The following is a 24541-nucleotide window of genomic DNA, read 5'->3' on the forward strand; positions in this document are numbered from 1 at the left end:
TGGGGATATTTCAAAATAAGTGCAACTGATTGGGAAAATGGATCAAAAAAAGATAATTTAAGAATTATTAGATGACCTGGAAGTCATGATCAAAAAAGGAGAATAGACATCATATTTCAAGAAATTATAAAGGAAAACCACCCAGTTCCTTTGATCCAGGGGGTCAAATAGAAATTGAAAGGATCTACTGATCACCTCTTGAAAAAGATCTCAAAAGAAAAACTTCTAGGAAAATTATAGACAAATTCCGGAGCTCTCAGGTCAAGGAGAAATATTTCAAGCAATCAGAAAGAAACTATTCAAATATCATGGAGTCACAGTCAGGATCATACAAGATTTAGTAGTTTCCACATTAAAGGTTGAGAAACCTTGGAATGATATTCTGGAAGGCAAAGAATCTAGGATTGCAACTAAGAATAACCTACTCAGCAAAACTAAATGTAATCCTTCAGGGTGAAAAAAATGACATTTAATGAAGTGGACTTTCAAGCATTCCTAATGAAAAACGCAGTGAATAGAAAATTTGATACTCAAATACAAGATTCAAGAGAAGTATAAAAAGTTGATAAATGGTCAAAGGATATGAACAGGCAGTTTTCAGAGGAAGAAATTAAAGCTATATAGTCATGAAAAAATGCTCTGAATCACTCTTGATTAGAGAGATGCAAATCAAAACAGTTCTGAGATACCACAGAGCCATACTATCAGATTGGCTAACATGACAAAACAGGAAGATGATAAATGTTGGAGAAGATGTGGGACAGTTGGAACACTGATTCATTATTGGTAAAGCTGTGAGCTGATCCAGCCATTCTGGAGAGCAATTTGGAACTATGCCCAAAGGGCTACAAAAATGTATGTACCCTTTGACCCAGCACTACTGCTTCTAGGACTGTATCCCCAAGAGATCATAAAAATGGGAAAGGGTCTCACATGTACAAAAATATTCATAGCAGCACTCTTTGTGGCGGCCAAAAACTGGAAATCAAGGGGATGTCTATCAGTTGGGGAATGGCTGAATAAATTGTGGTATATGAATGTAATGGAATACTATTGTGCTATAAGAAATGATGAACAGAAAGACTTCAGAGAGGCCTGGAAAGACTTATATGAACTAATGCTGTGTGAAAGGAGCAGAACCAGCAGAATACAGCAACGACCACAGTGTGCAAGGAATTTTTCTGGTAGACTTAGTCCTTCATTGCAGTGCAAGGGCTTAAAAAAGTTCCCAATGGTCTCTTGAGGCAAAATGCCTTCCACATCCAGAGAAAGAACTGTGGAATTTGATTGCAGAATGAACAGATCATTTTCTCTTGTGTTATGTTTTGTTTTGTTTTATGATTTCTCCCATTCATTTTAATTCTTCTATGCAACATGACTAAGGTGAAAATGTTTAATGGGAATGCATATGTAGAACCTATATAAAACTGCATGCCATCTCAGGGAGGGAGTGGAGAGGTAGAAGGGAAGGAGGGGGAGGGAGGGGAAAAAAATCTAAGATACATGGAAGTGATTGTAGAACACTGAAAACAAATAAAATAATCTTTAAAAAGTACAAAATGGTAAACATGAAGCAGTTATCATAAAAGACTCAAATATTACATTGCTCTGTGACAAAATGATACATATTACTCCTAAGAGTTGTAATTTAGCTATTTTTCAATTATATCTTCATTTGGAGTTTTCTTGGCAAAGATACTTGGAATGGTTTGCCTTTTCCTTCTCCAGCCCATTTTATAGATGAGGAAACTGAGATAAACAGAGTTAAGTGATGTGCACAGGGTCACATAGCTAGTAAGATTTTGCTAAGGAGCTTCATAGATTCTGCAAGTGAGCTAAACTTTTGCAAGTACATAGCATTGATATGTCTAGGATATGCTTTACAATCTATCCAATAAATAGTCAGCAAGCTTTTCCTTGGAAACATCTGGTGAGGGAGAATCCATTGTCCTTCAGAAACAGCCAGCTCCACTTTTGCATAGTTCTCATTGCATAGAAGTTTTTGCTGGCATCAAACTGCTTATTTTTCTCATTTCTGACCTGTTGTGTAAACAGTATAAATCTAATCCTTTTTCTACATGAAAACCTTTTAAATATTTGAGGAAAGCTATCATATCCTCTGCCTAAGTCTTCTCTACTACAGGTTAAACATCCCCACTTCCTTGAACTAATACTTAAATGCCATGATCTTGAGACCCTGTATTATCTTGGTGACACTTGTTTAGATTATCATTGCCCTTTCTAAAAAGTAGAATTGAACACAGTACTTTAGATGTAATCTTGTTGAATACAGCAGGACTTTTCATCTTTTGAGTCTTGATCACTCTGCCTCCCACTGACACCTAAAAACTTAAAAAGTTTTTTTGGCTGTCAGGCTCTACTGTTGAACTTATTTTTATCTTGCAATAAATACTTAAACCCTAAACCTGTTTTAGATAAACTTATTTTGTATCATTGCTTATTTAGGCATTATTATCTGATATAATCTGTTATTGATAAAGCCATGATGCTTCTTTATGATTACCACCTCTTTTTGCAGCTGTTTACTAGTCATGCCTTTAACAATACAATCAAAAATATTGCCAGAAATTGAAATCAGACTCACTGATTTGTAGTTCCTGGATTAAAATCTCTTTTCTTTTATTGAAAGTCAAACAAGTATTTATTAAGCACATTTCTAGGCACTTTGTTAGGTCCAAGAGATACCAAGAAAAAATGAAAGTGAAAGTGAAAATCTCTAAGACAATGTTTATCCTTCTTGAATTCTTTGACTTTTCTCCCATTCTTTATAAACTCAGAGATCACAGACAGTAGCCTATCAGTCATACTCACCAGTTCTTAATAAAATATTAGGACATGCACTGTGACCATGGCTTTAAGGCTTATTTATTGCTGATGCATTCATTTTAAAATTTGAACCTTTGTAATAATTACCTGCAGGACTCTGTAATGACTGCTTGGACAAATGCTAAAATTTCTCTTGAGGGCTACATAAAAAGTAAATGCAGAAATAGCAGAAATCTGAACTTCATTGTCCTATATGTGCAATTTCAGGAACCAGATTGTAATATTGGAGTTTTCTAAAAGCTTAAGCTTTTGAATCAGAGTATAAGGTCTTGATGTACATTGAGTTAATATTTTAAAACTTCGTTGAGAACCAGCCCTCCAAGTACTCTCCAAGTACCTAAGCAAAGTTCCATCTTTGTTGCTAGAGGAAGGAAAAAAGAACATTTTCTCTGGATTTCTCTGAATTACAATAGTGGGGTGGTAGGAAACGTTATAAAGCATTTAAATCTAAGTAAAGGAAAATCCTTTATTCTTATTTGGATTTGAACTTGAGGACATGCTAAATCTTTTTGTTTCATCCTTTTTTAGGCACAAGTAATGGTTCTGTACTGGTGTACCATCTTACCAGTGGACTGTTGCACAAGGAATTAAGTATTCACTCTTGTGAAGTCAAGTGAGTATGTCTTTATGGGAGACGTTTTTTTGGGGGGTTAAAATTACACTAAAAAATGAAGGCTAAACCAATTAAAACTGGGGAGGGGGAAGATAGCTTTTATATCTTTAACTATATTGAGTGTGGTTCAGTAGCAAATAATGTGTTCTGATTATGAGATCACAGGCCTAGAGCAGGAGGAACTAGTACAGCACAACTTCTCATTTTAAAATTAGGTTAATTATTCTCCAAGTGTCCAGTGGGCAGTGATAAAATTGGAATCTGAACCTGGCTTTTCTGACTCCATGTCTACCATTCTTCCCACTGCATCATGCAATAAATAGTTCATTATAAATGCTGAATTAAGAATATGAAAGTTTTAAATAAAATTCTTATTAATCATGAGTGAGCTCTGACTGTTTGCTCGTTCATAGAATATCACACTATTGAGAATTCTTTCTCTGTTTTATTGCTATGTCTTATTTATTTGATTTTTAAGACTTACTTTTTTTCTCAGTGAAACTCATGTGTCCTTGTTGACAGTTATTTAGTGTGTCTTTCATTCCTGTGATGAGAAATAGTGCTGCCTAATAAAACATTGAAACCAAATAAACTACATTTACTTTAAAATAATGACATTTTGGTTATAGTTAATTCAGTCAGTTAACTTTTACTGGTGTGTTTTTTGTTAGTTTAAATGCTGTTGAAAAAGACTCATATGAATGAATGAATGAATGGATAAATGAATGAAACTTAAGCTCTTAATTTTACATACATTTATTTCTACAACACTTACTACACACAGTACAAAACACTGTGCTAAGCACTGGGAATATACACAGGAAAACCAGGCAGGGCTCTGTTCTCTGAGAGCTCCTATTCTAATGGCCAGGCAGCACAGGTGGGAGGTTGTAGCTGCAAATCAGATAGAAAGAGCAAGCGATAATACCTCTTTTTTAATGTTATTTCCATTGATAATATCCTGTTGGTTTCTGATGTTGGCCTATTTGTCATTGGGCTGGAAGCATTTCTGTTCCCAAAGCTCTCTCCATCAAGCTTTCAAGGGCAGTTTGTGGTGCATCAGTGCTTTAGGTGCACTTTCTTTCCTGCCTTATCAGTGGCATTTGGTTGTCAGATGGTGGGGAGGGCTAGCTCCTGTTTTACAGTACCTGTCTCCCCTGATAATGGCTATGAGAAATGGGTTGGAAACAGGACCGTCCAAGGGGTGGTATCACTCTCAGGGCTCTTGTTGCCTATCTTCCTGTTGATAGTAGTTGGTCAGTTTTTAATAGTGATGGTGATAAAGCAAGTGGACTCTACATTATTGCTGTGAGTGGTTGGACTGGAAGCAGATTTGGAAGTTTGGCAGATATTATTTCCAAGGAGTAGTAGTAAACTCTGTTGGGTTTAGGGCCCTGGGCTGTCTCCTAATTGCCCCTATTACCAATCTGCTCTCTCTTCTATCATCCCTCTCTGCCCTTGTCTCCATCTTCTCTTTTGTCCTGTAGGGCCAGATAACTTTCTATACCCCTTTACCTGTATTTCTTATTTCCTAGTGGCAAGAACATTACTCGACAGTTGTTCCTAACACTTTGAGTTCCAACTTCTTTACCTCTCTCCCTCCCCACCCCTTCCCTTTGGAGGGCAAGCAATTCAATATAGGCCAAATCTGTGTAGTTTTGCAAATGACTTCCATAATAGTTGTGTTGTACAAGACTAACTATATTTCCCTCCATCCTATCCTGTCCCCCATTACTTCTATTCTCTTTTGATCCTGTCCCTCCCCATGAGTGTCGACCTCAAATTGCTCCCTCCTCCCCATGTCCTCCCTTCCATCATCCCCCCCACCCTGCTTATCCCCTTATCGCCCACTTTCCTGTATTGTAAGATAGGTTTTCATACCAAAATGAGTGTGCATTTTATTCCTTCCTTTAGTGGAATGTGATGAGAGTAAGCTTCATGTTTTTCTCTCACCTCCTCTCTTTATCCCTCCACTAATAAGTCTTTTGCTTGCCTCTTTTATGAGAGATAATTTGCCGCATTCCATTTCTCCCTTTCTCCTCCCACTGTATTTCTCTCTCACTGCTTGATTTCATTTTTTTAAGATATGATCCCATCCTCTTCAATTCACTCTGTGCACTGTCTCTATGTGTGTGTGCGTGTGTGCATGTGTGTGTGTGTAATCCCACCCAGTACCCAGATACTGAAAAGTTTCAAGAGTTACAAATATTGTCTTTCCATGTAGGAATGTAAACAGTTCAACTTTAGTAAGTCCCTTATGACTTCTCTTTGCTGTTCACCTTTTCATGGTTCTCTTCATTCTTGTGTTTGAAAGTCAAATTTTCATTCTTGTGTTTGAAAGTCAAATTTTCTTTTCAGCTCTGGTCTTTTCATCAAGAATGCTTGAAAGTCCTCGATTTCATTGAAAGACCAATTTTTCCCCTGAAGTATTATACTCAGTTTTGCTGGGTGGGTGATTCTTGGTTTTAGTCCTAGTTCCTTTGACTTCTGGAACATCCTATTCCATGCCCTTCGATCCCTTAATGTAGAAGCTGCTAAATCTTGTGTTGTCCTGATTGTATTTCCACAATACTTGAATTGTTTCTTTCTAGCTGCTTGCAATATTTTCTCCTTGACCTGGGAACTCTGGAATTTGGCCACAATGTTCCTAGGAGTTTCTCTTTTTGGATCTCTTTCAGGCGGTGTTCTGTGGATTCTTTGAATATTTATTTTGCCCTCTGGTTCTAGAATCTCAGGGCAGTTTTCCTTGATAATTTCATGAAAGATGATGTCTAGGCTCTTTTTTTGATCATGGCTTTCAGGTAGTCCCATAATTGTTAAATTGTCTCTCCTTGATCTATTTTCCAGGTCAGTTGTTTTTCCAATGAGATATTTCACATTATCTTCCATTTTTTCATTCTTTTGGTTTTGTTTTGTGATTTCTTGGTTTCTCATAAAGTCATTAGCCTCCATCTGTTCCATTCTGATTTTGAAAGAACTATTTTCTTCAGTGAGCTTTTGAATCTCCTTTTCCATTTGGCTAATTCTGCTTTTGAAAGCATTCTTCTCCTCATTGGCTTTTTGAACCTCTTTTGCCAATTGAGTTAGCCTGTTTTTCAAGGTGTTATTTTCTTCAGCATTTTTTTGGGTCTCCTTTAGCAGGGTGCTGACTTGCTGTTCATACTTTGACTGCATGTCTCTCATTTCTCTTCCCAGCTTTTCCTCCACCTCTCTAACTTGATTTTCAAAATCCTTTTTGAGCTCTTCCATGGCCAGAGCCCATTGAGTGGGCTGGGATATAGAAGCCTTGACTTCTGTGTCTTTGCCTGATGGTAAGCATTGTTCTTCCTCATCAGAAAGGAAGGGAGGAAATGCCTGTTCACCAAGAAAGTAACCTTCTATAGTCTTATTTCTTTTCCCTTTTCTGGGCATTTTCCCAGCCAGTGACTTGACTTCTGAATATTCTCTTCACACTCACTTCGCCTCCAGATCCTCCCAGCCAGCACTTGGGGTCTGAGATTCAAATGCTGCTTCCCAGCCTCAGGGCTTTTGGCGGGGGCAGGGCTGCTATTCAGTGTGAGATTAAGTTTAGGTGCTCAGGTGGGGGCAGGGCCGCCTCACGGGGCTCAGTTCCCTCAGGGGGTTTATGCAGAGACCTTCAACAATGGATCCAGGCTCCTGCCTGCTTTGGGAGCCCTGGTCTGCTCCCACCTCCGCTTCTGCCTCCTGAGGGGGCCTGAGTTACGGGGGCACCCCACTCCCCTCTCGACCCGCCAAAGAAACCCTCTCACCGACCCCCGTCACCTGTGGGTGGAGGGACCCGCTCGGCCGCTGGAGATCCTGTCCCTGAAGCCCGCTGGGATCTGCTCATCTCGGTGCCGCGGCTGCGGCAGGGCTGTACTTGGCTCCCAGTCTGCGGCACCCAGTTTGCGGCGCAAAGGACCTTTTGCAAGAGGTTTGCACGTCCCTCTGGAACAGAAATATCCTTCGTTCCAATGTTCCGTGGCCTCTGGTCCTGCAGAATTCGCAGTGAGTTGCTATTTACAGATGTTCTATGGGTTGTGGGTTCGGATCTATGTGTATGTGCATCTTTCTACTCCGCCATCTTGGCTCCCACCCTACTTCTTTCTAAAGAGTTGGGAAGCATGTCCTGCAGAATTGTGGGTGGTCATTACTCTGACCAGAGTTCTTAAATCCTTCAGATGTGCTGATCCCGACAGTATTCCCATCATTGCATAAATTATTCTTGTTTCTACTCATCTCACTCTGCATCTGTTCATATAAGTCTTTTCAGGTTTCTCTGAAACCATTTTCCATATTACTTTCAGGAGGTGACTAGATTCTTTTTATTCAAGGCATTTTGATTCTAAGAGACTTGGATAATTTTCAAGATTTCTTGACATGTCTAGACCCTGGTTGCTCATGGCTTTTAGGTAGTCCAGTGATTTCTAATTTTTTTCTCTTCAGTCAGCTTTCTAGGTCAGTTGTTTTTGCTATGAAATATCTTACAATATATTGTATTATTTTCAATCCTCCCAAAATAGTTATTTTCTGTGGACTCATAAATAAACTATAACCAAGGGCTTTTCCTATTTGTGCATGAAACATTGTATTACTTTTTTGTTGTTTAGTCATCTTCAGTCATGTCCTACTCTACATTTTGGCATTTTCTTGGCTAAGGTGCTGGGACTCATTTACTGTTTCCTTCTCCAGCACATTTTATAGAAGAGGAACTGAGGCAAACAGGGTTAAGTGATTTGCCCAGGGTCACACAGCTAGTAAGTGTCTGAGGCCAGATTCTGGATTCCAGGCCTTGCACTCAATCCACTCACTGTACTGCCATGATTCCCCTTAATTGCCATTTTTAAGATCATTCGTATTTTACATTCCATGATGCTGCCCAGGAAGGTGCTGTCTGTGTTTCTTTAATGCAGGTATGATATAAAAAACTAAAAACCATTATAAAGTTTCTTGTTATTTGTAATAACAATTCACCATTAAAGCCAAACTAATTTAGCTAATGGTAAACTATTTTGTATTTTACATAAGAATTTAGGAATTCAGTTTTTAAAAATTTAGATACTTGCCCTATGCTATGTAACTATTTCAACCAACTTTCACTGTCACTTTAGTTGCATAAATGCATGTTGGCTTGGCCTTTTCAGCTGTGGCTGATTATAGTTACTAGTTTGTTTTGTTTGACCAAGTTTCAGTTATAGTTTTAGATTTTCTTTTGGAAGTTTTGCACAACTAGTAGCTCTTTAATTTGAATGTTTTCTTGGATTGTTATTATTTATGCAGTGGATTTAGGTGAAGACAGTGTAGCCCAATGCCATTTATGGTAGTCTGAATTTTCATAGAGCCTGGCACAAGGCCTGGAGCATGCAGGGCATTTCATAAATGCACATGGGACAATAGGTTATAATAGTAGGTTATTTTGGGTCTTGGTCACCTTCAGTTGGTTTTCAGATTTTAACTGCTATTATTGCAGTTATAGTGAGAATCGCTGGCAGCCATGACCATGTGCTTTTACTTACTCTAAACTTACTGAGAAGCAACATGGAAGCTTAGAGAAAGACCTCAGACCTCAGTGGGGGAGAACAGAGCTCATGTGCCAGCTGACATGTGATGGTTTTGTGATTGTAGTCAAATCCTTTAACCTCTCAGAGGCCCAGACCACTCTCTAACTAGCAAAAGAGTAGCTGGTTTCCATAAATAAATAAGTGTTTTTTCCCTGAGTTCCTGTGCCAGTGAAATCTCAGGTCTAGTCAGAAGAACATTATTTGCTACAAACACTGCCTCCCAGCATAATGCAGGCTGATAGAATCTGGTCAGTTGTCCAGTTGACATGAGGCCTCAGATACCATCTTAAATGGTCAACCAATCATTTTGTATTCTTAGTGTCTATTTAGATAGCCAAGAAAACAGCAGGATGATCTTCATAGCAATGTACTGCTCTCTTGTTTCTAACAATAGTTTCATTTTTTCATATTTGGAAAATAATTCCTTTCTTATCTCACCTGTCTTGGATCCCAGCTTGAGTTCATATTTTCTCTAGCAAGATTCCAGAAATATTCCTGGAATTCCAGCCAAGCCATCATTCTGTGAATAACACAAGTTTTCCCATGTTCTGTAAAGAGAAACTAAAGCAGCTTTGTACTATTGTCATATAGTGTGAGTTCTAAGAAAAAAGACATCTGAGTCATGGGGGCAAACCTAGAAAAGACTTAAAAATGTCCTCTTCACCTCTGGCCATCCTGCAGGATTAGCCTTTGTATATGATGTTCCATGGAATGGATTAAAAAATGCCAGTGTTGCTTCTGTCAATGTCTTCTTGCCTGATACATATTGTCACCAATGAACAGAAAGTGGAATCATTTCAATCTTTGTTGACCTCTTTACTCTGTGTGATATTCACTTAAACAAGAAGTGAATTGCTCTTTCTGAGTGCTGGTGTGCCATATGATTCATGCTTAAATTAGAAATCCCAGTCTAAACTCTATTAGCAGATCTAGGGAAACAGCTGCAATAGGAAAGAAAGCATACACATTAAAAAAAAAAATCCTAATTTTTTTTTTCTCTAACCCCTTTAAAGGCCCACTTAATTTATGAAAGATCCAGATCTGCTCTAACTACTGTGTATTTATATTCCTGTGAATAGTATTCTCTGATAAAAACTGAGACCAATATAAATTTAATGAATTACAAACTTTTCTATATGGTTTTCTAGCTGCTTTGTAAATGAAGGGTTAGACCATAGAATTCTTTTCAAAAATAACCATTGTTTTAAATATGATAGTACATGTTCATGAGAGTAAATTATCAAGTACTTTCATTTGCCCCAAATGACTATTCATTAAGATTCATCAATATAGTTGTATGTTGTGATTAGAAATAGCTATTTAGCTAACTATAGATAAATCATGATTATCTGTAATAATTAGAAAGAGGATAAACAAAATTCATGGAAAACACAGTATTTTCCTAAAACATTTAACAAGATTTGTTAACAAGAAATTTTATTATATCCACACTATTGAAAGTGATAACTGCATGAAGAAAGAGGAGACCCTCTTTCCTGTCACTCTTGTCTGTGATATAGGACATTACCAGTTATTCCTTCTCATCTCAGATCACTACTTTCCTTTTTCTACCCGCTAAGGTTCTGAAGAAAATGATTCCTCCATTTTGCAGAGGGAGAGCAAAGAGCATAGACTCTTTACTTCCCTGCATTCCAGTCATCAGTGTCATAATTTGCAAAATTGGAATACATCATGTTTCAAGGCAGTGGTGTCATTGTCAATAAACAGAATCCCTTGTTAGCACTGGTTTTGGGTGTGCAAACCTGATGACCCTCATGGGTACCAAGCATTGCTTGTTTGTTGTAGACAAAACTATTTGACAGTGTTTTGCATTTTATAGATGAAATACATCTCCAAGTGACTCATGTCCTCCATGTTTACCTTCTTCTAAAAATACTTATCAAATGAAATGTCTGAAAAGGAAACTAGGATAGGGAAAAAGAAAAGCAGGGGACAAAGGCAAATTTATAAATAGAGAATCCTACTAGAAATGGGAAAGCTTACAACAGCATGTTAAATCCATGGGCCTTTTTTAGAGGAATAAATATAATTTATAGTGTAACATTGATGGGCTGGAATGTCAGGTAAAAAAGTTTGTATTTTATGCAATAGGAGGCCACTATAGATTCATGAGTAGGAGATGGATGATGAAAACAGTTATTTAGGAAAATTGTCCTCTGAGAAGCATACAGGATTAATTGGAGTAAAGGAGAACTGAAGTAAGAATGATGGCTGCTACACTAATATAGAAAGCAGGTAATGTTGATGGCAGATGTTACAATACCAAAATAAAGCAGCCCACTATGTAGTTTAGAACTCTTTCTCCCCTTTCCCTGAGGAAATTGAGATCCAGAGGTAAGGTGACTTGCCCAGTGCATACATCTAGTTAGTGGAAGAGGTCCTAGGTAGGTCCACCTTGAGTCTTCTGACTTTATGTAATGTCCTTACCAAGTGATGCACAAGCACTCATTCTCATTTAAACCAGACCACTAAAGCTTCTAATCCTTGGGGTGCATAGAACTGGGTTGATTGACTGCTTATGAGCAGAGCCCTCTACTTCTTTATCTAAAAACCCTGAGAGTTGGAATAGATAGTGACTGTCTCCAATAGTCGAAGTTCTTTTACATTGGTGTGACCTATTTCTTAATGGAGTATTTTAAATGTTCATCTCATTCTGTCACCATGAGATTTGTTGTTGTTATTGTTCAGTTCTGGAGCACCTCTTAGTGCTAAGATTGAAAATCTTACCACACATTTCATGTTCCTTCCTTAACTTTGATCCTCATAAAGTCAACCACTTCATTTCGCTAAGATTCCCAAATATAATAAATTTCAGCAGCTTATTCTGAATATTTCAAGAAAATGTTCTTTTTTAAGCATTTGGGATTTCCTGGCAGTAACTACAACCCCCACTGAATAGTGTAGTGATTTTCATGCTGTTTTCTGTGTTTTGCCTGCTGTGGACCTAATAGCTGAGATATTTAGTTTTTACATATAGAGATATAATTTTTATTAGAAATAAGCTCATCCAAAGTTGGAAAATTAGTGTTAATGAAGTTTCTAAGTGCAAAGGTCATATTACTCTTTATATGTAGGGGTGTATGTGTAATCTTATTTGTTTCACTCTTGTGTAAAAATGTCATTTCCAAATTGTTTTTCTAACTTTAAACGTATCTCTCCGTTTGAAATTTTTATAGGGGTATTGAATGGACAAGTTTGACTGGTTTTCTTTCATTTGCTACCTCAACACCCAACAACTTGGGATTAGTGAGAAATGAGCTTCAGCTGGTTGATCTTCCAACAGGTTTGTATCTTTAGGTTTATCTCCCTCACCTCCCCACCCCCAATCCCCAGGCAGTCTATATAAGGGTAAGAATTTTTTATCATTTTTTAAAATATTACCAGCACCTTGCGTAATGCCTTGTACTAGTCAGTACTTAATTTCTTGTTGAATTTAAACAAATTTAGAATGTAGACCTATTCTTAGAAATTGGTATTAAATAATAATATGCCTCAAAGTCCTTTCTGTGCATGGTTTTTCCTGAATATTCAGTTTATAAGCTTAGGATTTTAGAGTTGGAAAGGATCCAGACATCTAATCCAGTCACCTCACGTTATAGATGAGGAAACTGAGACCCAGAGATCAGAAGCCTAGTTTGTAGCCAGGCTGGAACTAAGATTTCAGTCTCATATCTTCCAGTTTTGTGTGTTCTTTCTGCCTGGTGTTTTGTCTGTTCTCCCCCACCACCCCCCCCCCCCCCCCCCAGTTATTTTTTGGGAGGGTAGGGTGCAAGAAGCAAGGTGGGGGAGACTATAAAATTATGGAAATCTATCATCTTTTTGCATGGAATATAATAAGAAAACGTGTTATCTCCTCCCCTCCCCTAAGAAAAGAATTATATTTTCTTCTGTTCCTCCCACTCCTCCTCTCACCATATATATATCATTCAAAATTCTTAACATTTTTAAAAGGTACCTTCGACATATATGAAGCTATTTGTATTTTCAGCAGTTATCCATAATCACCAAATAAAACTTAATATACATTTGTGAAGTCAGTCTTTCACTAAATTTTCTATTAAATATTTTGGCCTTTGAAGAATACTCTTGAAAGGCTCTTAAAAGTTAAAGAATCCACAAATTTAGAATTTTTGGCCATCATTGGTTAACTGAGTAAGGAAAATTAATATAAGAAAGTGAAGACTTTATAGTGGAAAACACTCCTGTAACTTTATTTGTTCAGGATTATTAAAGTCTAGAACTGCATAAATTTCAAGTAGAAGAATGCAAAAGTGCTGATATGCCAATAATTTTAAATTATTTTATGGTTCATTCAGTAGTTTTTAAATGGAGGATTTTTGATAAAACTTTTTGTATGTTCCTTTAAAGCATTACTGTATTATTAGCAATGTCCCATGTTTCCACTAATAAAATATCTGCAAGCATGTATAATAATTATTGCTTCTTGTAATTTTTCCATCTTCATTTTAATAAATAATGGTGAAATGATCTGGCAGCGTGGATGAGAGAAGAAATCCAGGTTTTGTTTTGCTTTGTTTTTTAAGCTGGCTACATTTTGACTGTTTGTATGACCTACTTGTTTTTGTTGGTGATTACTTAATTTCCTCAGTTATAGAGAATTAGGTTATATGTTTCTTTATTACCACAGTTTAAGAAGGATATTAATAAAAGTGGAGAGAATTCATAACGGGACCTTAAGTGAACCAATGTGAATTGGTTGAAGAAATTGGAGATATATAACTTGGGAATAATACTTAGGAGGAATATGATAGCTAAATATTTGAAATGCTGTCACATGAAGGAGGGATTCAACTTATTCTGTTTGGCCCTCATTGATAGAATGAGGAACAAGGGATGGAGTGTTCCAGGAGGCTACTTTAGCCTCCATCAGGAAAAACTTGAAAAATGGAACAAATGGTGCCTCAGGGGGTAGCAAATCCCATCTCCTTGGAGGTCTTCAAGCAGAGCCTAAGTGGTAATTTGTTGGGGTGTATTACAGTGAGGTACATGATTTTGACCAGGTAAACTATGAGGTCCCTTTTCAGCTCTCACATTCTTTTATCTTCTGATAATTTTTATACTTCAATAATTGTAATACAATAACTATCCTGTAGCAATTATAGTGGAAAACAAAGTGCATGAAAATTTCACACTTGTAAGTATAATTTAGTATATATAGAAAATTATAGGTGGGATCATGTTAAAAAATGTTTTATATCAATAAATTGAACGTAAGACAAGAAACCATGAGACAGATAAAAGCTTGAAATTTTAAAAGTTTTTTCTAGATAAAACTGAAAGTATAAGAACTTCACATATTTTACTTGATATGTAAGTATTTCATATAATAGTGAATTTTCATAGGCACTGAGATTTTTATAGACAAAACTTAGAAATTAAATTGTTTGAAAATCACAAAAGAATTGAAGACCATATTGTCCATGAAAATTTGCTTCATAGATAATTTAATTTAGGTATTATAAGTCCTATCAGTTTTTATGTTATCACTTAGTATTTTTTTTTTTTTTAGGAAGTAGAAATTGTGCTAACAGAAAAATAGAATAAGCAAAGATAAGCATAAATTAAGGAAAATTATGACTAGTTTTTTTTATACTGGTTTAACTTCTTATGCGTCTTTCATATTTTCTACACTTTTTTCAATAAATAATATTTGTGTCACAGGAAGAAGCATTGCATTTCGTGGGGAGAGGGGCAATGATGAGCCTGCTATTGAAATGATTAAAGTGTCTCATTTGAAGTAAGTATGTCAGCCTGAGCAAGCTATTGTGCTATTATATTTGTCTGTTATATTGATGTTATTATGAATGCAGTGAGAGCCTAAAGAACTTTATTATTTTTCATGGATACTTTAGGAAAAAAAAAACCCCTGATATTTTGTAATTATATCTCAGAAAATATCTTGATCATACCAATAATTTGCTACAGTTTTTCTTTGTGAATTTAGCAATATGGGAGAGGGCCTTTTTTTCTTTAAAATTTCATTCTTTCTAAAACCATTAAAGTGAATATTCTTTTACTAATATCTCTCAATTAAAATAATCCTCATCTTCTTGGAAAGTGTTATTAAACAGAATATTTCTGGAAATTCAAAGTAAATGATCACTTTTTCTATATAACTAAAGAAAACAAGTAAGTTATTTAAACTCTTTCCTTAACAATTGATCGACTTGAATTTAGGATGACCTGAGTTCAAATTCTGCCTCTTGACACTTACCTGTATGAACCAGAACAAGTCCGTTAACCATTAGGTTTAAATCAACTTTTAGAATTTAACATCCTGAGTATTTAGTTGTAAATAAGTTGTTATTTCTTTTAGAAGGAATTCTCACACCAAGAGTTGTCCTTTGCTAATGAAACCACAAATTCTTCATGCATTTGTTTATAGTATTTTAAACAAAATGTTGTCTTAAAAATTAACAACTACCAAATGGTTGCTTTCAAAAACTGAGAATTGGAGATGAATATAGTTACATATTACTGTAACATACTATCTTTAAAAAGGAGTCATACATTGGACTTACTTGTAATAAATAAGAGCTAGATAAAAGTGATTACTCTTGTTGTCAGTATTCACATTGTATACTGGAATTGTATTTATATTCTTTAAAATGTAGCTACAAATGTAGCTTTTACTAGCTACACTTCAGATTTCTTTAAAATGCATCATGTAAGTCCTATTCTTGAGCCTCATTTTGGTGTAGGGTTGTCCTTAGAATGCTAGTAGAGCACAAGCTCTGTCAGGTTCAGTCAAGCTGGGATATTTTTTAGTAGAGTCCTAGCAGCAGACTGTCATGCCAAGAATAGTTGTACAAGTTCAGAGAGGCTCATCATGGGCAGAGGACTACTCGTGAAATAGTCTGCTAAGGCCTCAAGCAGTTGCCTCCAGCTTGAGTGGACTAAGTACCCACACAGATGAAGTCATCGTTCTTCCAAAATTTTGAAGTACGACGTACAGTACTAGAATGGGATGCTGTCAGCAAAGGCAAGTAAAGATTGTCCTAGTTCTTCTGGCCATGTGTGTATGTTCCTTGAGGCCAGGGGCTGTTGCTTTTCTATCCCCTGATGCTTAGTACAGTGCTGCCTATGTAGCACACAATTAAAAAGTGATTGTTGACTGACTAGCATACTAAATATATAATGATTCTTAAAATTTTGTTCCTTTTACAGTATGATAATCATTAGGAAGTTTTAGTCATTTTAATGTACTCATCTTAGTTTAAAAAACTGTCTTTTTTGTTAATGTCTATCGTAATCCCCCTGTGCTGGGCCTCATTATTTGCTGTAAGCTTTAAATTCTACTATTCTAAATTTCCTTAGATTGTGACTGCTCCAGAAAGGTCGAGGGAAGAGGGAACCTCACAATCAAAAGTTCCATCTTCACATACAGGCTTATTGGTTCTTTCTCCAATTTTGGAACCATAAATTATGATTAAATCAACTTTGCCATTGGAAGGGATGTGTCAGTCTGCCTCCCTATTGTCTTACTCACCATCCTTTGACTACAAAACCAAAGTGTCCCTGCCTAGCTAACACTTCAAAGTGTGTTATTTCCCTCAAATGTAAGCTTCTTGAGAGCAAAAAATGTCCTTGCATTTTCATTTGAATCCACTGTGCTTGGCACATAGTAAGTGCTTAATAAATGCATGATCCTCCATTCACTATGTAAGGTTCTAAGTATTTTTGAAAGTCACCATCTGAGTTACAAGTTTATTTTCAATATTAATGAGATGCAATAATGTTAATCATTACAATTATTTTTTAGGAATATCAGGGCTGAGTTTTATTCTATATTTTTACTTATATATTTCTCTTCAGGATTTTTTGTCAGTAAGTTGTGACATTTAAATTAATAATTTAATTTGTTATAGACAGTATTTGGCAATTGTATTCAAAGATAAACCCCTGGAGTTATGGGATATCAGAACCTGCACACTCTTGAGAGAAATGTCAAAAAACTTTCCCACCGTAACTGCTTTGGTAAGTGACTTCATTCATAGTTGTGCAACTAATTAGGTGATTGGATTTATATGTAGGAAATATTTATGTTTTGTGACATTACTTAAATTCATTATGCAATTTGTTTTCTATATATAAATTGAATTTCCACTTGAGAATAATATATCTTACCATTGTTCTCCCAGTCATCCAGGCTCTTAGCCTAGTTATCATCCTTGCCTTCTCACTCTCACCTTCCATATCCAATCTGTTGCCAAGACCTGTAGTTTCTGGCTTTGTAATACCTCTTGTATATGCCCCTTTGTCCTTACTACTGCCACCACCCTGGTTCAGGCCCTTATCTCTTCATGCGTAGACAATTGTAGTAGCTGTTGCTCTGCCTGCCATAAATTTTTCCACTTTGCAGTCCGTCCTCCGCTCAGCTGTAAATTAATCATCATAAAGCACAGTGGCTCCCTGTTACTTTGAGTCAAGTACAAAATTCTTTGTTTGATTTTTACCCTTTGCACCTTGCCCCCTTCCTATCTTCCAGTTTTCTTATACCTTATTTACTCCATATGCTCTTCCATCTATGGACACTGGCCTCCTTGCTTTTCCCAATACATGACTCTATATCCAGTTTCTGAGGTTTTCACTGGTTGTCCCCCAAGGTCTTTGATCTCCTTGTGGTTTCCTTGACTTACTCTGAGTCTCAGCTTAAGTCCCACTACCTGCAATAAGCCTTTCTCAGTCTTTCCTCCTTCCTCCTGGGATTATCTCCAAGTTTTCCACATAGATGTGATTTGTACGTGGTTGTCTGCATGTCGTCTCCTCCGTTAGACTCGGAACTCCTTGTGGACGAGGGATTTTGTATTGTTCTGTATCCCCAACTGCTTCGCACAGTATGTGGCTCATAGTAGATACTGAATAAGTACTTACTAAGTAAATACGTGATTATAAAGCAAAAATAGAAAATTGTACTTTCTTCAAAAATAACATTACTAAATGAACATGTTCAGGGTTAGGCATGCAAAGCTTTTCTAATATCTTTATAAATAAGAGAATATACAACATTTTTCTTACTCAACTTCTTCCTAACAGGAATGGTCACCATCTCACAATTTGAAAAGTTTAAGAAAAAAACAACTTGCTACTCGAGAGGCTATGGCCCGACAAACTGTAGTCTCTGATGCAGAACTTAGTAGTGTGGAATCTTCTGTGATCAGGTAGGACTCACTGTCTCATCTAAATTTGTTTTCCTGATATAATCATTTTGAGCAGTCCAAGTGCCATCTGAACGTAAATGTAGGAATATGTTTCATGATACATTTGAATTATATACCTTGTTTCATCTTAGAGTATTCTGTTTAATTGGCTGATTATTTACTTTATTGCTTAATGCATTCTTTAGCCTGCTTACTAATGTCAGCACGTTAGTGTAATTAATGAATAAAGAAAAAACCTTCATTTACATTTTTTCCTTAATCTTCACTGTTTTTGCTTACCATTTGAAATTTCAGTGTAGTAATAAAGGTATGGGAGAATGCGTTCCAAATACATGTAAATCAAATAAACTCTTGGGGCAGAGTCTTAATTTAAGAATGTAGCTCTCTTGTTATTACTTCAGAAGGTATTCATTAGTGTTTCAATCAGTGAATTAAAGTTTTTTAAAAACTGCAATCAAGATCAACGTTGATGTGAAATGATTGCCTATTATATTTAGATTAGAGAGCAATAGCCATACATATTTATTTTGAGTGAACTTAAAACTCAAGGAGGTAAAAATGTGATGAACAAGATGTGTTTTGTTCATTGTAAATGTGCATGTTCCCTGGGATCCAGTTTTAATTTAATGACTGTAAAAAGAAACAAAAAAATTTGTTAAAATGGTGTAACAAAAATGTCCTTTATAAAGATGGCAAATACTTACTGTTAAGCCATATTGTAATAATCATATTCTTTTGTATAATACTTGAGAATTTTTCAAAGCTGTTTTACATAATATTCTTTATCCCAGTTGGTGGAGAAGGGGAACCAATGCTAGTGTTTCAAAAGGCTATGACAGGAGAGTGCAGATTCTCATAGCTGAAAATGCTGCAAGTAGGGAAATACCCAATAAGCTGGAAATACTTCAAGTGTGAGCTTACAAATTAAAAAAAAAAAATTACCATGGAAACCTTGGCAATAGGTCTTAATTTTTTTTGACTGTGGTAACCCATTGGTGCAAAATTTTGCCATTTACACACCACTTTTTTGCTGTTTGTGTGTCTGTGAATCATGAAACACCCAAATCTCAGAAGTATCAAAAATTGCAGGTAACTCAAAGGCCCATGAAAAAATATATGGTAGACATTAGTAGGCTGCAGGCCATTGCCAGCAGTAACTAGCGTGCAATAAGTACCTTGAAAGTAGGCCTTGAAAAGGGTGTGTAAACCTATCGTAGAGGGAAAGTGATGGATAGCAAACAACTTGGGTATTGCACTGGTGGCTGAAGCCAGAAGGAAGCAGCAGTGCTTTAGGCAGATCTATTGAGTATTGACTGAAGAAAGACATGGAGAAGAGTCATGCAAGATGAAATGACAAGAGGTTACAATTTGTACCACTATCAGGAGTACCTGTATTAATGAAATCATATACCTGAGACTACTTTTGGCCAATCATCATGTATTTGAAAATCTTACTTTTTCAAGTTATGCAATATTTCATTCATACTTTATTACTTCAAAAGGTATGTAATTTTGCATGTTAATATATGCTTTCATGAGTGGCCCATCTTTCAGGAGTAATCTGTCTGCATGTAGCTACAGGAGTTTATCACTGGCCCTACTCTAAGTCTTTTTGTCATGAGAAAGCATCAGTAGAGTTTTAATGGAAGATGTATATATCTTTCTATCATACCCTATCCAAACCCCTTCCCCCCACACACATACACTTATATAATACAATATTTCTATGTCTTGAATATTTTATAAAATATTTATAAGGATAATATTTATTTTGGAATTGTTTATTTTCAATTTAAAATTTTCTTACTGTTCAGTATACTATATTTACTGTGTTTAAAGTGAGTTAACGATATATTAAAGAAACTATTAAAACAATATTTCTTTTTTGTTTTGAACCTTATAAATTGAAGCCAAAAAATTCAGAGAAGATTATACAAAGTTATTCTGGCACTTAATTTCACAAATTCTTAGACTTAGAAGGAATCTCAGAAGCTATTTAATCCAAGCCTTAACTTGAATAGGGATCAGTCACTCCTGCAGTATGTCCAGTAAGTGGTTATTAAACCTTTCATCAAAGATTTCTAGTGAGGTATCTTCATCATCTGCCAAAAAATATTTAGGATGATCCCAGTAATAATCAAAATTCATTGGTTTCTTTGTTCAGCCCTATGTTTAGGTTATTTAAAATGTTTTAATAGCTAACTTTCCTATCGTGATGTGACTATTCCTTGGTAACTGATGATGGCCTATCCACTTTCAGTAGGTCAAGAATTCATTTATGTATGGTTTTAGACTTCTTATTTTATGTCTTTTTTTTTAACTCTTGATTTCACTTTGTGGAAAAGAATTGTCTTTCTTTTATTTCTATCCCAAAGCTTGTTGCAGGAAGCAGAAAGTAAATCTGAGCTGAGCCAGAACATCTCTGCCCGGGAGCATTTTGTGTTTACTGATACTGATGGGCAAGTTTATCATCTCACAGTTGAAGGGAACTCAGTAAAGGACAGTGCTCGAATTCCTCCAGATGTGAGTCGAACACTCTCATTTTTCATTTCATAGTTGAGAATAGGTACCAAAAGTTCATTCAGTTTTATATCCAGTAAACAATTGGAAATATAAAATTAAGAAGTTCTTTTAAGAAATTTCTTTTTGATAAATTGTAAATGAATAAACTTGATCATGAAAGAAAGCATACTGTCAATCAATCAAACATTTATTAGGTGCCTTGTATATGTCAAGTGTTGTGCAAGGTCTTGGAGACAGAAAGAGAAAGATGGAATATTGCTTCCTTTAAGGGAGTCCATTCTGTTGGAGGAAATAGCATGGATAGGTAGATGCAAAGTATAAATGAGGTCACTTATTTTAAGTGGGGAAAGAGAAGCACTAGTCGCTGTGAGATTAGAAGTCTTCTCTCTGATGGCTGTGAACTGAACTTTGGAGGAGAGTTGAGATTCTAAGAGGCAGAGGTGAGGAGGGAATGAACTGTGTGTGTGTCCATCAGCAGCATGTAAGTTTTAACCTTCTCTATCCTAAACATTATGCTGGGGGGAAGAAGAGAACATGAAGGCCATAGTTAAGCTCTTAAAGTGCTTAAAATACAATATTATTTCAGTCAGGTACTTTTATGTTAAGATTTTAGTGTTTTTTTACTCAGTTTTTATTCCCTTTGGCATTGCCTTTTTATGGCCTTGACAACACTTGCTTGTGCCTAGTCAGCTCCTGATAAGCCAGGAGTTAATCCTTGTGTTTACGTATGTCTTACAAGCAATTCTTTTCAAAAGGATGCAGTAAAAAAAAAAAAATTGTGAATTGAAGCAAAATGTGGCAATAAATTTTTAAAATGTAGGAGAAAAATATGCATGCAGATATGCATGTAAATGTTGCTGTTTAAAATATGCTCTTAAAATGGGTGTTTAGTGATTATTCAGTTTAATATCTTCATTTTTATGATGGGGAAACTGAGGCCCAGAGAGTGGAAGTGAATTGCTCACAATCACCCATTTTAATTGGCTTCAGAGCTGAGACTGTGATTTTTGCCTGCCCGACCAGGTTTTTTCCTCTAAAATAAGATGCTTTTATTCATTTAATAGTATAATCCTTATTTTTTTCTAAATACACATTCATCTACATATTCAAATTTAATCTTAGGAACCCTTAGAAGAATGACTTATCTTGACACTATTTTCTAGGTTAATTTTTCATGTCATAAACCCTGAATAATTAAATAGCCATTATAACATTGGCTAAATAGATTAATTTGGAACCAAAAAATTCTTGAGCTTCCCCTCTATATTAAAACAAAGGCAGGGTAGTATAGTAGAGAAGGAACAGTGGTCTCAGGTGACCTATGTTCAAGTCACTGTTCATACTTATGTTATGGTGGCCAAGTCATTTAACCTCTCTGGTCCTTAATTTCATAGGACATCAAATGAGAGTGAAGATATATGTGTTATGTACTTCTCAAGCTTTTGAGGCCCCAAGCCTTAAAGTACTAGAAACGTGTCATCATTCTATGCTCTCCTTAATGATGTTAGGAGGACTGAGGAAAATGAGCCATAATGTCAGTAACAACAGCTAACATTTACATAGCGTCTGCCATGTGCCGGGCCCTGTGCTAAACACTTTGCAAATAGAATCTCATTTGATCCTCTCAACAGCCCTGGAAGATCAGTGCTATTATTACCCCCATGTTACAGATGAGATAATAAAGGTGAAGTGACTTGTCCAGGGTGACACAGCTAGCACGTAGCTGAGGCCAGATTTGAACTCAGCTCTTTCGTTTTCTTACGTTTCCAATATTGCCAAAAGTGTCTGATTATTTGCATAATTGAAGGAAAGAAGTCCCAAACAGCAGTGGGGAAAACAACAATGTTTAGTATCTCAGAGGATAAGGGAATAATTTCAGTTGTTGGTTGCCTTTTGTAATTTACAGTTGTCCATCTTAGTAGTGTAAATGGTTCTTAGTTTTTAACACAAAGGGAATCCCTGACATACTGTGTTGATGACCTTCCAAAATCGTAGCTGTGCGTTTTATTTCTATGCTACTTCATTTGGAAGTAGAGTGTACGTGCAACTTAATGGATTTTAGTTAATTATTTTGGAAATAAAAAACTCCTTACAGATATTGAACCAATATGTTACAGCATTAGAAATTCAAATTTCTTTACATATCATCCGTTCTTTTCCAGTAAAAATTCAAGTGAACTGCTGGGATAATAAAACTTTGATTGTAAAAGTTTGATTATTAACATACCTCTTGTGTAGGCCAGAAGTCAAGGCATTTCAAAGATCCCTCTGTTCTGTCTGCCAGGCTGCCTAATTTCACAGATAGTGACAGCTTTATCAAAGAATGATCAGCGTTTAGGGATCCAGCCTCTGGTTAGAGCAGCTGTTTCAAGGGAAATGAGTTGTAAGTGGAATAAGCAAGGCGGGAAAAGTGCTTTTGATTGGTCACTTTATTTCTCTGAGATCAAATGAAACTATTTTACTAATGAGGGAGGATGTAGAATTTAGGTGATTGTTTTAAATCTAGTATAAAATAAAATTTTAATGTCCTATTCTGAATATTTTTTTCTTTGAACATTGGATTGAAACTTTTCCCTCTTGGTTTCACCGCAGAGCTTTAGACTAAAGCAGAAAGTTTTGATATATTTTGACTAACACAGAGAATACAGGTTACTTCTGGTATTATTTGAGACTGGAGTGGAATATGAGAAGATATATATATGAAGATATAGTCCTGAGAAGTAGCATTAATTAATAGGTATTAATTTTTGAACTTTGTATACTGTAAATGGATATTTGACCCCCCAAAATTAGTGAAACTGAGTTTTAGTTGTGTACTAATTCTCCCATGGTTATTTAAAAATGGTAAAGTTAATTTGTTTCCACGCAAACTAAAATACTTTGATTTAGATTGCATTAATTGCATTTGTTAATTCCTTGATAGAGAAGTATAGTTTATCTGTGGAAGTTCATAACTGCATCAGTAATTAGCATCCTTAAAGGTATAAAATGATATTTTTACATATTTTAATATTCCAGTTTGGGAAGCTTAAAAAAAGATGACATTTGACACTTTTTAACTTATTTTCTTTTTTTCTTATTGAAAAGCATATTTTAAAAAAGCAAATTCTTAATTTTGTCATATATTAATGCACCGAGGGAAACAAATACAACTCTCTCCAAGTATGCTGATTTGCCAAGTTATTGAGAACTCCATTTTTTTAAAAATCACCTTCTGAATTCTTTGTTGAATATTTTAGCATTGTATACATTTTGAGGTAGTTTTTTGTGCTTACTAAACGCTACTAGGTTTTCCTTTACTGACAACTTGGGGTCCTATGTACTTATGTCAGGTAGTATTGGTAGTGGCAAACTACTTGTAACTGTGGAAACTTGGGAAGTCATGTGAATCAAAACAATGGATTTGCATGGACTAAATGCCCCATGTAACTGCATTCCTTCTGTTAAACATGTTTGTTACAATTCTTTCAAAAAAAATTGTCTTTAACAAAATGATTGAATGGTAAAGATATTGTTTAGCACGTTTATTAGCATTGAATCCTCTAAATAAACTTATTGCAATAATTTCTTTGCTTAGTTTTAGTTTGGAGCTTTGTTTGTTGCTTACTCACTTAAGAAGCTCTTTTGAGAGTTGGCTGAAAAGACTCTTAATGGCACAGGATCTCTCCATTCATCCAGATTATCTTTGTAAGGTGTAAGCTAGCAACAACTTGGAAGATATGACTCCACCAAATTTTATATTTGTGTCAATTAAATTTCCTGGTTTTGAGTTTCCTCTTTGGATGGATTTGACT

At 35.8% G+C, this 24541-nt stretch overlaps 1 protein-coding gene across 3 annotated transcripts in view; it reads left to right on the plus strand.

The window, feature by feature from the left end:
• WDR11 (WD repeat domain 11) overlaps positions 1–24541 on the plus strand; it is an 83743-nt gene that overhangs the window by 19875 nt on the left and 39327 nt on the right. For all 3 annotated transcript variants that reach the window (XM_072624286.1, XM_072624278.1, XM_072624296.1), the window contains exons 11-16: positions 3376–3460; positions 12219–12325; positions 14725–14800; positions 16932–17040; positions 18100–18224; positions 20600–20747. In XM_072624286.1, coding sequence (XP_072480387.1) covers positions 3376–3460; positions 12219–12325; positions 14725–14800; positions 16932–17040; positions 18100–18224; positions 20600–20747 — 650 coding nt within the window. The remainder of the gene's footprint in view (positions 1–3375; positions 3461–12218; positions 12326–14724; positions 14801–16931; positions 17041–18099; positions 18225–20599; positions 20748–24541) is intronic.

Source organism: Notamacropus eugenii, chromosome 1 (genome assembly GCF_028372415.1).
Source record: "Notamacropus eugenii isolate mMacEug1 chromosome 1, mMacEug1.pri_v2, whole genome shotgun sequence".
Classification (NCBI taxonomy): Eukaryota; Metazoa; Chordata; class Mammalia; order Diprotodontia; family Macropodidae; genus Notamacropus; species Notamacropus eugenii.